We start from the raw sequence: 14,521 nt of genomic DNA, 5'->3' as shown, positions 1-14,521 counted from the left end.
CGGATTTCACCATCTGTATCTGTAATGGCTCGTCCTTAGTGCCTTCAAACTAACTGAAAGGGACACTGACAAGCTCAATGATACTGTGCCTCAGACTCCGAGAAGCCACATTGAGAAAGATTCAAATTGCTGACCATAACAGACCTGATACCTACTCTCAACAGTGATGGAAAGCTTACAAGTGCTTCTGCTAGAGAACTCATCAGAGAGAAAAAGGGACAAGAATGACACATATAGGAAGTTGTGGTACAAAGGCATACCTTTAAGATAGCTTTCCTCAACTGGAGAATATTGAAGAAGAAATTACCTCTGGAAGATATACTCCCCAAGTTTGGACAGAGTGTAGTTTCCAGATGCAATTGCTGCAATAACCCTCAATCTGAGACTACAACATGTCTTTGTGAAAGGGGATATTGCTAAGAAAGTCTGAAAATACTATGCTGATCCTTTGTTAGAATGCAAAATGGGACAGTGAGACAACTTATGTGGAGCTGGGGGGCTTATGATAGCTCCAATGCTTTGCAAAGAACTCTCTGTAATATTTTGTTTGGCATTATCAACTGGGAATTATGGAAGAGGAGGAGTACTAGCAGGTATAGACAAAAGTCTTATTCTGTATACATAAACTAATCTACCAAATTAACTATCAGGCTAAGATTATTATACAAGCATTTACAGAGATTTAACCTTCACTTGTCTTGGAGAGAGATTTTTGTCATTGCAGATAACTACTCAATTTCTATTACACACAAATTCAAGATCAACACAGATGATAGCTCATTAGAGGAGAAGAAGGCTGGAGCAAGTGATCTCATAAGAGATCAAGATGGGCAAATGGTTCTAGCTTACACTAAATCTCTAGATTTTTGCAGCAGCAACATGGGAGAAGTTAAAGCTGCCATAATTGGTTTGCAACATAGCTCTTCTGTGGGTTTGAGCAATGTTATTCTAGAGATGGTCTCCAAGCTCATCGTGGACATGATCAGTGGAACTAACCATTCTTCATGGAGATTTCAGTACCTGATAGAACTCATTCAAGACTAGCTAAGCAAGCTTCAAGGCTCTGCCAGACATAGCTAAAGGGAGACTAATACAATTGCAGACATACTCTCTAAACAAGGGTCCTTTTTTTGCAAAACTGGTGTATACCAAAATCCGCAATGCTTGCCTAAGGATGCTATTGGATCCTACAGGTTGGACAGATGTGGTATGGCTAGTTTTAGAATCAGGAAGAAGAAACTTGGCATTGGTTAACTACTACTAGTTAAGAACAAATGATAAATCTGGTAGAAGTCATCAGATTCAACATTGTTCATAATATTTTTGAAAGCTAACTTGTATAGGAGACCCCTCTAACTTGTGAAGGAATGGCATGTCATTCCTCTTTTGATGGGTGGTTACCACGTAACAACCCCCTCTTTGTACTTCTGTTTGCTTATAATAGAATTATAACTTAATTAGAAAAAGAAGAAGAGCATTACTAAAAACATTAAATGCTTACTATAAGTCATAACAAATATTAAATACACAAAATTTAAGACAGATATTAATATGAATGACTTAAGAGCATGAGTTACAACATAAAATATATGAATCTGAAAATTACAGCTTACCTACTTAAAATATAGAAAGTTGAAACTTAAGAAATGCAACAATTCAAACGCCACAATAATCCTTGAAAGCATCAGCACCAGCTTTTCTACCGGGTCCTCTAGTAATATACTCAAACAATTCAAGAATTTCAAAGGGCTTAAAGAGTAAAGGATGTTCTTCATCCACAAGTTCTTTTGGGGCCTCTATGGTGTAACCTGGTTTTGGTGCTGAAAATAATGGAATGGAAAATCTATCACTGTCTCCAGCCATTGTTACCCTATGGGCAGGCGAATGTAATCGACCATTTGTCCATGCCTGTAAAAGTTTGTACCAAAAAAAAAAACTGTGTTAGTTAAAAGTAGTACTTACTCTTTATTTTTTAAATAAATATAAGAATACGAGCAAAATGAAATAATTTCCTCCAGAAAAAACTAAAGATTCTAAATTCCAAGGAAACAATGTCAATTGGAAATATATTGTAATGATACTATGAGTAATGCATATCAAAATATACTTTTATATACACCATCTCTCTAGGAATTTTTACATCATATCACTTTTGTCTGTTTAGCAGGTGGTCTTATTTTCAAAATTACAAATTTCATATTTTAAGAAAACTTACTTGCAACTATCTTTTATATATGACCTGATACTGTAAGAACGTGCAGGTAACTTAAACTCTTTCTTCTTTTTGCTCTTCCCTTTCTAAAACAAAGTACGTTCAAACCTCTAATATAATATTGTAAATGCATTCGATATTATTTTTTAGTCTTTTATATATGATACAATATAATACTATAACATAACATAAAAAATCGGTTTCACAAAAAACATGATTGCTATAGTGAAATGTTATTATAGTAGGACAACTTGGCACACCTCATTTCTCTACTTGGATGATTGTTGGCTTCCTTTGTTGGGAGTTCAAAAACTAGAAAAGGGACCAAATGCGCAAAGTGGCTAAACGTGCAAATAGGGACATTTTTTTGGACAAGGTCGGGAGTAGGCTATTTGTGCAAAGAAGGTTATGCTTGCAAGAGCGCCATGCATGCAAGGTTGATTAGAGGGCCATCTACGCGAGGGAGGGCGTGTTTGGCTATCACGCCAATTGAATCAAGATACACTATACTATAAGGGTATTGAATCGCCTATTAGTCTTCTTTACTTAGCAGTATATATAGCTTTGTCTTTTATTTCATTACTTAGATTGGATGAATTATGTATTGAATACTCTAAAAAGAGTGATAATTTGTTATAGTTAATGGTGGATTCCATTGTTGGTCTTGAACCATTTTTCCATATTTCATGAAGGGTTGTTCATTTGTGGATTTCAATTGAATTTCCCTTGCCTTGATTTCAAAAATCGATCAATCAAATTGAAAAAATATCTTGTCATTCTTTCCTACAGTTCATTATTCATCGTTGAATCCTCTATGTCTATTATTCTCATCCCCAATTTCTCGTTATCTTTAATTCCGCGTTTTTGTGATTAATTTGGTGTTTTTCCCAAATCGATTCTTATCAAGGTCTGAGGCTAAAAGTAACACTTACCATGAAGGAATCCCCAGACAAAACAAAGAAGGAATTTGGTGCAATGTCGACATCAATCCACTCTCCATCTTTGGTGAGAACTTCTAAACCATTTACACTATTTTGTGCTATCATGGTCAAGAAACCACTATCCGTGTGGATAGTCAATCCTAGTTTATTCAAAGCATCTTCATTTTGAGCTGCCTTCTTGTAATGAGAAAACCGGGAATTGTAAACATTGTTATCCAATAATTCATCAATATAATCATTTAGCTCCAAACTCTCCAAAACCATCCTTTTTATCATTTCATCCAATTCCACAAGTGGCTTTGCGTAGGAATCATACGCCCTGCTGCCAAAGTTAATCAAGGTATTTGTTAAAAGTAAACATACAATTTGTAGAATTAGTAATACTATGTGACAATAGCAACAACAACACACCTAACAGATACAAGGTGGTTAAAAAGAGAGATAGAAAACAGACGCAAACCTTACTCCTATTTTGGGAGGTAGAGAGGTTGTTTCCGATAGATCCATGACTAGGATAAAGCAAAAACAAAGCATGTCAAATAGGAAAATGAACAGTAACTACAACAAAACAGTACGCTAAGCGAAAATACCATCTGATAATAAGATGCATTAAAAAAAATTTAAAACCTAGGCTTTTCAAAATCGACCAAAGCATGACTCAGGATAAAGCAAAAACAAAGCATGTCAAATAGGAAAATGAACAAGAACTTCTATTTGACAAAGACGCTAAGCGAAAATACCATCTAATAATAAGATGCATTAAAAAAAAATTAAAACCAAGGCTTTTCAAAATCGACAAATGTGTTGGGTATGAAAAATGTCTTCTAGTATAAATATTCTCCTAAAAATGTATAAATCTTGTGTTTGGTTAGTGAATGAAATATTTTAATATATTTGATATTAATAATAAGATTAAATAAATCAAATTGTATTTTGATAAATTTTCGAGTATTAAGATCGATAATATATAATGTCTATCGATTAATTGAAGCAAGTAAATATTTAATTAAAGTAAAATTTAAAATTGATGTAAAGAAGAAATGATCTTTAAGTGAGAGAAGATACTTTCTTTAACTATACACCAGAAATTAAAATGACACTTTCATGGAAATTAATTTTTCCAAAAATGACTTATGACATGCCAACTGGTTTAAAAAAAAAAAAAATAGTTCGGTCTTATGACAAACCTCCCGCTATATCTCGGGATTAGGAAAAGTAGGATCATCACGCAGGTTATCATTGCAACTTAACCCTGCATTTCTATGAGATGTTGTTTTCACGGCTCAGAAAAAAGAATAATGTTAAAAGAAGTAAACATACAAAAAGTCAGGATTTCCATGAGGCCAGAAGATATTGGCAAAAGTTTCAACAGTTTGGGGTTTGACCAAGTCAGCAATACATAGACTTTCATACAATGGCAATTGTGGAAACTGTCCTTTGTATCCATCCAATGGATTCTTTGTTGAGAAGTTTTTCATTTTTGTTTCCAATGGAAATTCAAAGATTTCTTTTGATTTATCAAATATGGCTTCTCTAGTTTCCTTTGAAACCTTATCATATATTGCTAAAAAGCAACCATACTCTTTCAAAGCTTGGACAACTTGACTTCTTGTGGACACCAATTGTGCACTACCTGATTTTAGCTCTAGCTTGCAGAAATCAATAGTGGGAATCTTCATTTCCTTTGATATTGTCATTGATGAATGTAAAATTAGAGGAAATTCAATGTTTAGGAGTCAACTATACAAGGAATAAGAAGACAGACTTTTGTTTAATATGATTCCCTAGATGGCTATGGAAGTTGTGCTTAATGAAGTTGGAATTTATTTATATAAAATTAAACAGGCGAGAAAAGAGGAAAATAATGCTCATAATTTTAGTATATACTACTTCCTTCGTCCCATTTTAACTATCGCTTAGCTCAAAAAATTTGTCTCAAAATAATTGTCACTTTAAAATTTCAAAACTAAAGTTGACAAGTGTGTCCAACTATATACCCTTAACATTAAAGAGGCTCTTTGTAATACTTTTCATTTTTCAAAAAAAATCTAATAAATAGCGTGTAACTTAGTAAACTATACCTTATATTTATTGTTTTTCTTAATGAGCATGAAAAGAGTTAAAATGAGTAGATGACAGTTATAATAGGCGAGGGAGTAAATAATTGTTATATCATTGGATCACTTTCACCTATTGTAACAACTATACATCTTAATTTTAAAATTTTAAATCTCAGGTTTAAAGAGGTTTGCGTATGGATATTATTCAAATGACATAATAGTTTAAAAAGCAAGTGGCTGCCAGTAGCTTAAAAAACAACTTAGTTTATTAGGACAATCATTGACGTGAATCACACCAGCATCTTTTCCTCTTTTTTAAAAAAGAAATTATTTATGGCCAATACGATGTGACCATGTAATTCGAGAACGCCCTTTTTGCATTTTGCACCTTTAATATGTGCTTTCTGTTTTTATTTACACCTAATCATATTATTTTTAATGATTTGCAACCTAACCTCTTTACTTTTTGCAAACAACAAAATATATCTTTTCTTGAATTATCCATAAGGGCAAAACAGGAAAAATACACCAAAAATAGTGCAGAACGTACAAAAGCTTCTTGGGTTTAGCTTGTTATCATAGAAATTAGACATGAACCACTCACCTAGATACATATGGTAACAGTGGCGGAGTCACGAATTTTATTAATGAGATTCAAAAATATAAAAAAATAAACACAAGTAGAAGTCCAGAGGGTCCAACATTTATTATATATACATAAAAATTAATTTTAACATTTTGAAGGGTGAACCCTTGTCTTTATTGTCCCTATATGGTACTCCCTCTATCCCAATTTAAGTGTCTTAGTTTGACTAGGAATGGAGTTTAACCAATAAAGAGAGACTTTTTGAATCTTGTGGTCCTAAATTAAAGATATATATAATGTATTAAAATGTTCTTTGAATCTTGTGGTTATAAACTTTCCATATAAAATGTTTGAATTGTCAACTTACTAAATATAAAAAGAGGCACTCTTTTCGGGACAGGAAAAAAAAAGAAAAAGTAAGACACTTAAATTGGGACGGAGGGAGTAATATATACACTAAAAGATTTGGTGCCCCCATCCCAACATGTGTGTGTGTGTTTGTATAGATTCCTAAAATCACAAGATAAATTTGATTTCAATCCATGTACATTTGGCATAAAACAGAGAAAAGTTGAATCATAAAGTACCTCATAGACAAAAACAACAAACATGGATTTGTACTCTTAAAGTAGGTTTGGTATTTAACAATTTTGTTTACAGTTTATATGACAAAAGACATGTAGGAGACTTAGAGAATTAGACCCAAAAAAGTAATGGAGATTTAGAGAATACTTAATTTTAGAAAATTGTAGGATAAAATATTGCTTAGGGGATTAATCAGGTACGAATGAATTAATGTATACGAAATTTCGTATAGTCAACTAGCTCTATTTTGATAGTTTATGCATATAGTCTAAGTTTGAGGTAGCGGTGTACCTATATACCGGTATTCATATCTAGAGGTACAATTTTTGTAGTATATGCAATTTTTAATTTATTTTTTAAGTCGGATATAACTTTTTGAGGTGTAATTATGCAATTTTAAATCTTTATAATGTCTAGTGTAGTTTTCTTGTGGGGTACATTTTAGGATTTGATAGGACTTTCTTGGCATTTATAAATCTTTTTAGATAAAGTACTAGAACAATTTGGGTTTGCCATCCAACAGTTAGATGACGTTGTCAAATTGTTTGATCATAAGGAGAAATTGCTTGACTCATTCCTTTTAACATTTCTGCTCTTCCCAATTGGGGTGTAATATTCCCTCCATTGTCCATCATATGATTTTAATCTTAATATTCTAAAAGCACCATCAAAAAATAAATGTTTGCTTTCAAAAGATAAAGAACTAATGCTTGGGAAATTGTTCTCAACTGTTAGTATCTTTTGCTTTGAATGACAAAGGGATCCTAAAAATGAGTGCCTCGTTTCATCACCCCTCGGAGAGGTTGATGAGATTTTAGACGATATGAACGGACATCATCATCGATTCATCTGTATCTGTAATGGCTCGTCCTTAGTGCCTTTGAACGAACTGAAAGGCTTCTCTTCAACTCCCTCCGACTCTCAAAAGTTTGCTGGGCTATCATCTAATTGTTTATCATCTTCTATATCCACCTCCAAGATTTCCTAAAAACAAAATTAGTTTCAAAGAAAAGCATGCTACTACTCAAAAAGTTACTCACAGAGATGAAAGAAAGAAATTAACACTAATTTTTGAAATACTTACAGGGATTCTTTGCTTCAAGTAATTACCAAGTCTTGCAACGACAGTAGAACGTTTATGCCAAAACTTGCCACTTAGTCTAAGCTTCACATAAGGTCCATCCACTTCTGCAAGTTCTGCTTTCCCTGTACATTTGATTTCCTCTTGTTAATATAAAAAGGAAGACTTAAGTTCCATAATTGCACTCAAGGGTGTAGTTTAGCCATTAATTGAGTGAGTGAAAATTATGAGATATTAAGATTCAAATTCTAATAGAGATAGAAAAACGTTAGACGGTTTTTTCCTATCTGCCTAAGCCTCTGTAGGGGTATTATCCAACATTTGTGCTAGTGAAAGATAACACGATAAAATATATTAGACGATTGTTTTCTATCTATCTAAACCTCTATGGATAGAGTTATCCAACATTTGTGCTAGTGAAAGTTAACGGGTACATTCACTTGTAACAAAGCATTAGACGATTTCTTCCTATCTGCCCAAAACCTTTGGAGGTAGAGCTATTCAATAGTTGTGCTAGTAAAATGTAGTGAGTACATCCAACAGAGACAACGTCAGACGATTTTCTATCTTTCTAAATCTTTGTTGGATGAGTTATCAAGCATTCAGTGAAAGGTAACGGGTACATTCAACCTCCAACAAATACAAAAGATGTTAGACGATTTCTGTTTCTATCCAACATTTGTGTCGGTGAAATATAGCGAGTACGCTCAATCTGGTCCGGACACTACTACTATTGAAAAAAGGGACTTATATTCAATTATTCCTTTGATGAGAAATCACCTGTTATACCAACTGAAGTATCAAAAAGCTGTGCCAACTGCAGAAACCAAAAATGAGAAAGAATTAAGTAAAGAAGATCAATAAAACCAGGTTCAAGAACTGAATCCTCGTTATACCTAGGTCAATATTCAAGGAAAACTTACTTGATAAAAAGTATTCCAAAGAAAACTACCCAATTGAAACAAAAATAATACCAGGTGATTTTTTTCATTTGTCATGACAAATTTATCTGATACATGTATTGGTGAGAACTAATAAATACCAAATGAAATTATTGAACTGCACACAAGTTGACACAAACACCACCGTTACTACTCCCTCCGTTTCAATTTACATGTCTTACTTTTTTTTTTCTGTATATTTAAAAAAGAATATCACTTGCTATATTTAAAAACTCTGTAAATCCAACATCCCGCTTGACATATTTAAGATATATTTTTTGCATTTTGATACATTATACACATCTTTAATTTAAGAGAATGAGATTCAAAAATCTTATTTGCTTTTATAAACTCCCTGTGCAATCAAACTAAAACACATATTTTGAAACGGAGGAATTAGTTATATACCTCAGCCTTTGCATCTTCTAAGACTTGGATAATGTTGTCTTCAGTCAAATCAAGAGGTGAAAGTGAAGCTGATATTGTAGACAATATAGTTCTCCTTTTTCTGATTCTTGATGATAGTCTTAGATTTTTTACACTTGTAATGCCTCCATTTTTTAACTTTGAGACAGACAAAGTCTGAAAATTTGGTAGCAACAGAGAAGCTGAGGTGAATTTAGTTGGTGATGAAGATATATGTTGAAGCTGCAGTGCCATCTTTTCTCTTCTTTTTGCAGTTGTTATCTTTTCTTTTCTTGAAGAGGGAATTTGTGGCTAGTAGCTATTCACCAAAGAAAAGCCTTTGGGCAATTCGCAGAATTGCCCTTCGTTTGGGGTGGTCTTTAAATTTTTTCATATTTCAAATCTTTAAATTTTAACCTTCTTCTACTAAAACCCATGGGTTCCAGGTTCGAACCCACACGCAGTCAAAATTTTTTAAAAAATTCGCAAGGCAAGTTTAAATTTCGCTTATGCCCCCAAGATACACTATTTGAAGGAATTACCAAAGTTATCGACCCGCATACTTATGCCTTACGTATTTGGCATAAGTATGCCGGTCCGGCATAACTTTGATAATTCATTCAAAAAGTTTATGCCGGATCCGGCATAAAAGTTTGCCCATTAAAAGTATGCCCCACCGGCATAACTTTGTGGTTGAATTACGAAAGTTATGCCGACCGCATACTTACGCTTTACGGGCAGACGGACTTAAGTAGTATCTGGTCCCAGATAACTTTGATAATTCCTTCACAGTTATGCCGGTCCGCATAAAAATTTGCCCATTAAAAGTATGCCCCACCGCATAATCCTCTTGTGGAAAAATTATCAAAGTTATGTCGGACCGGCATACTTATGCCAAGTCACGCCCATAAGGCATGAGTATGCCGGTCCGGCATATAATGTGTAATTCCTTAACAAAAGTATGCCGGGGTCCGCATACACGCGACCCAAACCTTGTCTCGCGATTTTTTTTTTTTAATTTATGCTTGAGCGGGTTCGAACTCGAACCTCATTATTTCGCGCGAAAAGTTCAAAGTCGAATGCGAAGGGCAAAAATTAAAGACCAAAGAATATGAGGCATAATTTAAAGACCTCAAATGTAGGGCAAAATTTAAAGACCACCCCAAAGAGGACTCCGCGCAAAAAAATGAAAGGCTTTTCCCCCACAAAAAAAAAAAAAAAAAAAAGCCCGTGTCCTTGTTTAGATATAAGGGCTATTTAACAACTTTTACTCTTAGGGTCGTTTGGTGCATGGTATAGACTGGGATATCTCAAAGACTAATTTTTTGTACAGTGTTTGATAGAATAAATTTATACCTCCTGTCAAACACGTGACAAAATGAAGCATAATCCAAAGTGGTGGATATCCCACCTTATCCCACTAAGATTGGGATTATTTTATCCCATCTGGAAGACGGGATAAAATAATCCCAAGAGGTGGGATAAATTAATCCCAGGATAATTTTGGCTACCTACCAAACGACCACTTATGTTGTAATTCAGGTACAACTTTAGACTCGGTGATTTGCAAGAATGAACCGTGTGAGTGGTGGTCTTGAATTTTTGGATCTATCTTTTTCTTTAAAAAAAATTAAAAATAATATCCGCTTAAAAAATTTGATCGGCAAATTTTTGTTGCCCATTGGGCATAGTTTTGTTATGAGACATGAATTGGGGATATTTCAATAAGCTAGAGATGATAAATCTGCTCAATTAGCCACAAGTTCTACTTTATAGGTGAAAGTTGCATGTGTTAGTCGATTATGCACAAGTCAATACAACTAAAAGTCTTGCCAACAGGCAACACATTATACCATTTCCATTGTCTATAACTTCTTGAAATGTCGATCTCTACGGCAAAACTAACTTATGTCCACACTACAACTAAATTTTATACCTTATGGGCAACAAATTTTATTTTTAAAAAAAATTAGTCCTATTAAGTAGGGCCACTAAAATTTATACCTTATGGGCAACAAGTTTTATTTTTTAAAAGAATTATTAAGTAGGGCCAAAAATTCAAGATCACTCCTTTTGATATCTTATTTCTACCAATCTTTCCCTATTCTATTACGTCTATCTTCATCCAAGGAGAAAATTTAGTCAAGTATTGGAAATTATAGCGATTCTATGAAAATACCTTTAAGAAAAAAAGATTTTTATGTTCGCACATGAGAGTATGATCTAGTAGTTGATAAAGCGAGTTGAGAATTATAAAATTTAAAATCAAATTCCAAGAGAGGTGAAAAAACCATGTGATTTCTTTTCATATGTCCAAGCTTCTGTGGACAGAGTTATCGATATCTATGTTGGTGTGAGGTAACAAGTATCTCATAAAACTAATCGAAGTGCGTGCAAGTTGATCAGACACCATCAATATTAGAAAAACAAAACAAAACCTTTGTTTTCTCCATACTGCATCAGTTATATCATTAGATGATCTAAAGGCAAACTGGCTCATATATGTTGCCAGTATGCAAAGAAGAATTCTTTTTCTATATATGTTGTCCATAATGCATAGTTATCAAGGTGCCTTAATTAATTTGTTGCATAGAAATGTGTGGCAAGCTTTGAAGTGCATTAAATTGCCAAACCACCCAACTTCTCATCTAAGCTCATTAATAAATAGTAGTGATCATCTCTCCAATCTCCCTCTCACTTCATTTCTTTTCTCCATTGTCACAAACTTAGGCCAAGTGTGTGGCAAAGTGAAAGAAAAGAAAGAAAAAAAAGAAAAGAAAAAAGGAAGTTCCAATTATGGGTGATTTGACACAAAAAGGTGCTTTAGAGGATGAAAATTATGGAAGCAGTAGCAATCGCAGGGCTGAGACAATGCTGAGATTGCTGCCTATGGCTCTATGTATAGTGGCACTTGTCATCATGCTCAAGGATTCTCAAACCAATGACTTCGGTTCACTTTCTTACTCTGACCTTGGAACCTTTAGGTAACTATTTTTTAGTCAGTTTAAGTTTTATGCACTAATGATATAAGATATTTACGCAGTTAGATCATTGTAAAGTATAAACAGATAAATCTCTATGATAAAATTTTGATAATGGTGGGTGGTGGGCGCTAGAAATCGCGTGCGCCTTTTTGGCTGCCAGACAGCTTACAGTACAAAGGCCATAATTTTTGTAGGGTTGTCTAAATGATTAATGGTTTGAAGAGTTGGAGACTAGATTCAAAGATCTTTAATTTAAAATCTTTTCCACCGCCTAATTCAATATATATTGTGGGGAGTGATCGTTTGAAGTTAGGTCTTGTACGCACTCATTTGGAACTCTAGTCCGTCGTGCAGATTCCAACTTAGTTTGGTTCTAAGGCTCTTCCTAGACCTCATATTACTTCCAATAAACCTTGTATACTTATTATCACATCCAAGTGATATTGTACTAGTCTTTAGCCCCTTACAATACGGTATGCAAAACGATATGATATATATATATATTCAATGTCGCACTTTTAACGCCTTCAAACTTAACAAAAATTTCAAAATCGCTATATCTAACCTATTATAATTGGTGATCTGATGCAGGTACCAAGTACATGCAAATGGAATTTGTGCTGCTTATTCCCTTGTATCAGCTATAGTTGCAGCTCTTCCTCGTCCTACTACCATGCCTAGAGCCTGGATATTCTTTCTCCTCGATCAGGTTATTTTCCCATTTATTTTTACAGCATCCATCTTAAATATAAGTTTAAGATAATAAAAAGTGTTCTGTATCTGGTTCTGCAATAAGCATATTCTTTTCGAGTTTAACTAAAAGCTTTAATACACAGGAAGTGTAAGAACTCTTACCGTTTTACACTATCATGTAACTTAAAAGATAGTGATCGACTAGGGGCGGTTAGAGGCGGATCTATAATTGGAAGTTTATGGCTTCCTACAACGACATTAAGTTAATATACCATAGTAACTGAGTTCATAGTCAAATACTTACAGATATTTTGGTGAATTTCTTAATATATATACATAGTTTAGACAAATGTTATTGAGTTCACATGAACTCACAAGTAACATTGTGGATCCGCCCATGACTTGGGCACTATTGATAAATGAAAGAAGTCATTCTTCTTTTTGTATTTCATACTATAATCAGACACCTTTGATTCATCGACATTGGCCTCGGTGTCTCTACATAACCCCAACCCATCGGCCCTTTATGGAGTTAGCAGATCAAGAGATATAATCCCCCAATATAATGAAGAAAGTAAGAAATGTGTAAGGCCCCGTTAAAACGTAAAGCACTAAAGACTTATATAACATGATAAAAATGATTATCTTCTAGCACAAGATTCAAAGTTGGTTAAGTACCCATAATAAGTGGAATTAATAACTTAAAAAGTAATCCAGACAACCAGAGTGGCTGAGCCACCTTGCTCAATTGACACCCCTTGCTAATACGTTGAATCTCACTGACTTTTCTGTGTATTTACATTTTTATACTTTTGACTCCTCTTAGTGAAAATCCTCGGTCTGCTACTATAGAAAACTTACTATAATAGGTTAAATTATACATATATTGAATAGTAGATAATTTACACTCACTAATAAAATTCTAAGTACTACTTAAAATTACTTGCAGATCTTGACATACATAATAATGGCTGCCGGAGCTGCATCAACAGAAGTCGTATATTTGGCATATAAAGGGGATACTGCTGTTACATGGAGTGAAACATGTGGTTCATTTGGAGGTTTCTGCAAAAAGGCCACTGCATCTGTTGCCATCACATTCATTGTGAGCCTTTGCTATGTTGGGATTTCTTTGCTTTCATCTTATAGGCTTTTCAGCAAATATGATGCACCAGTTGGGCACTATAATAACAAGGGAGGTATAGAGATAGCGAACTATTGAAATGAATGAATAAATGGTCAATGTATCAAGATGTCCATGTATGGCTACTAGTTTTTTGGTTTCACTAGCCTATGTACACTACAGAATGTAATAAATTCTACTTCCTCTATTTCATTATATATTGTGATATTTGACTAGCTCAAAGTTCAAGAAAGAAAGAAACAAAATGGCAAAATATCTCGAGATCCCACGATATTGTGTCCTAATTATCCTCTAGATGCCTTCTGAAGGCCAACTATTTAGGGCGCGTGAGGTTGATAAAAAAAATCAGCAAAATCAACTTTCAAGCGGAGTATTTTTCTACCGTGAATTACCACATAGTCATATACGATGGTTTATTTATTCCAACGGTGCATTGCTTCTTTTTTCAGACTAAACATGTAAAAACAAATTGAGTGAAATTCTATTGTGTTGCCAAATAAGAAAATTTAGCCTAAATAATGGAGTTCCAAACATGTTTCTTACAAATCTAGTCTATAAGTATGACACAGAAAATTAATGAATTTATAAAGGTAAAACAATACAGTTTGTTTTATTATTAGAAAATGCCACATGAAAAAACAACATGCCCATGACAGTCAGTGCATCACCCTCGAAATCATGTCGTCCAGTGGAATGAAAGCTAACCAAATAGCCAGGCTCAAAAAGTAATTAACTGAAATTAATTTAGATATAAATTGAACAAAAGGTGTCAAATTTAGGTGAAGTCCCAAAAGTATTATGCCAAAGAAAAACTATTAGTAACACAAATAGGAAATATAATAACTAGCTTTCTAGCAATCCAAAACCCTATTAGTGGACTAAAACTAAA

The 14,521-nt window shown here is 33.8% G+C and overlaps 3 protein-coding genes and 1 long non-coding RNA gene across 4 annotated transcripts; 2 read left to right on the top strand and 2 right to left on the bottom strand.

Annotated features, from left to right (window-relative positions):
* Positions 1–1,612: 1,612 nt before the first annotated feature.
* LOC132054776 (probable 2-oxoglutarate-dependent dioxygenase AOP1) lies at positions 1,613–4,935 on the bottom strand. The gene is made up of 3 exons (XM_059446746.1): positions 4,474–4,935; positions 3,145–3,475; positions 1,613–1,908 (listed from the first exon to the last, which is right to left on the bottom strand). Exons 1-3 carry the CDS (start codon positions 4,848–4,850, stop codon positions 1,657–1,659), a joined length of 960 nt encoding a protein of 319 aa, XP_059302729.1. The 5' UTR covers positions 4,851–4,935; the 3' UTR covers positions 1,613–1,656.
* Positions 4,936–6,958: 2,023 nt separating this feature from the next.
* LOC132053292 (uncharacterized) lies at positions 6,959–9,138 on the bottom strand. Its single transcript, XM_059445253.1, has 4 exons — positions 8,815–9,138; positions 8,246–8,282; positions 7,469–7,590; positions 6,959–7,368 (listed from the first exon to the last, which is right to left on the bottom strand). The coding sequence occupies exons 1-4, from the start codon at positions 9,064–9,066 to the stop codon at positions 7,306–7,308; spliced, it is 474 nt and encodes a 157-aa protein (XP_059301236.1). The 5' UTR covers positions 9,067–9,138; the 3' UTR covers positions 6,959–7,305.
* On the top strand, positions 7,758–8,305 carry LOC132053293 (uncharacterized). The gene is made up of 2 exons (XR_009414104.1): positions 7,758–7,875; positions 8,065–8,305. It is a non-coding gene; the product is annotated as an uncharacterized LOC132053293 (long non-coding RNA).
* Positions 9,139–11,480: 2,342 nt separating the features above from the next.
* On the top strand, positions 11,481–13,854 carry LOC132054775 (CASP-like protein 2A1). The gene is made up of 3 exons (XM_059446745.1): positions 11,481–11,795; positions 12,387–12,504; positions 13,438–13,854. Exons 1-3 carry the CDS (start codon positions 11,608–11,610, stop codon positions 13,708–13,710), a joined length of 579 nt encoding a protein of 192 aa, XP_059302728.1. The 5' UTR covers positions 11,481–11,607; the 3' UTR covers positions 13,711–13,854.
* Positions 13,855–14,521: the final 667 nt, after the last annotated feature.

The sequence above is a fragment of the Lycium ferocissimum genome, chromosome 4 (assembly GCF_029784015.1).
Source record: "Lycium ferocissimum isolate CSIRO_LF1 chromosome 4, AGI_CSIRO_Lferr_CH_V1, whole genome shotgun sequence".
NCBI lineage: Eukaryota > Viridiplantae > Streptophyta > Magnoliopsida > Solanales > Solanaceae > Lycium > Lycium ferocissimum.
Note: the sequence above shows the minus strand (reverse complement) of the source record. Positions and strands in the feature narration are given on the sequence as shown.

What these genes read in the sequence shown, in the direction of transcription:
- LOC132054776 (XM_059446746.1), bottom strand. Translation starts at nt 4,850, where the DNA reads ATGACAATATCAAAGGAAATGAAGATTCCCACTATTGATTTCTGCAAG. An exon ending in CATGGAAATCCTGACTTTTT is followed by an intron (nt 3,476 to 4,473) that starts GTATGTTTACTT and finishes TAACTTTGGCAG; the next exon opens with CAGGGCGTATGATTCCTACG. An exon ending in TGTCTGGGGATTCCTTCATG is followed by an intron (nt 1,909 to 3,144) that starts GTAAGTGTTACT and finishes AAACTTTTACAG; the next exon opens with GCATGGACAAATGGTCGATT.
- LOC132053292 (XM_059445253.1), bottom strand. Translation starts at nt 9,066, where the DNA reads ATGGCACTGCAGCTTCAACATATATCTTCATCACCAACTAAATTCACC. An exon ending in TACTTCAGTTGGTATAACAG is followed by an intron (nt 7,591 to 8,245) that starts GTGATTTCTCAT and finishes TCAAATGTACAG; the next exon opens with GGAAAGCAGAACTTGCAGAA. An exon ending in ACTTGAAGCAAAGAATCCCT is followed by an intron (nt 7,369 to 7,468) that starts GTAAGTATTTCA and finishes TTTTGTTTTTAG; the next exon opens with GAAATCTTGGAGGTGGATAT.
- LOC132054775 (XM_059446745.1), top strand. Translation starts at nt 11,608, where the DNA reads ATGGGTGATTTGACACAAAAAGGTGCTTTAGAGGATGAAAATTATGGA. An exon ending in TCTGACCTTGGAACCTTTAG is followed by an intron (nt 11,796 to 12,386) that starts GTAACTATTTTT and finishes GATCTGATGCAG; the next exon opens with GTACCAAGTACATGCAAATG. An exon ending in TATTCTTTCTCCTCGATCAG is followed by an intron (nt 12,505 to 13,437) that starts GTTATTTTCCCA and finishes AATTACTTGCAG; the next exon opens with ATCTTGACATACATAATAAT.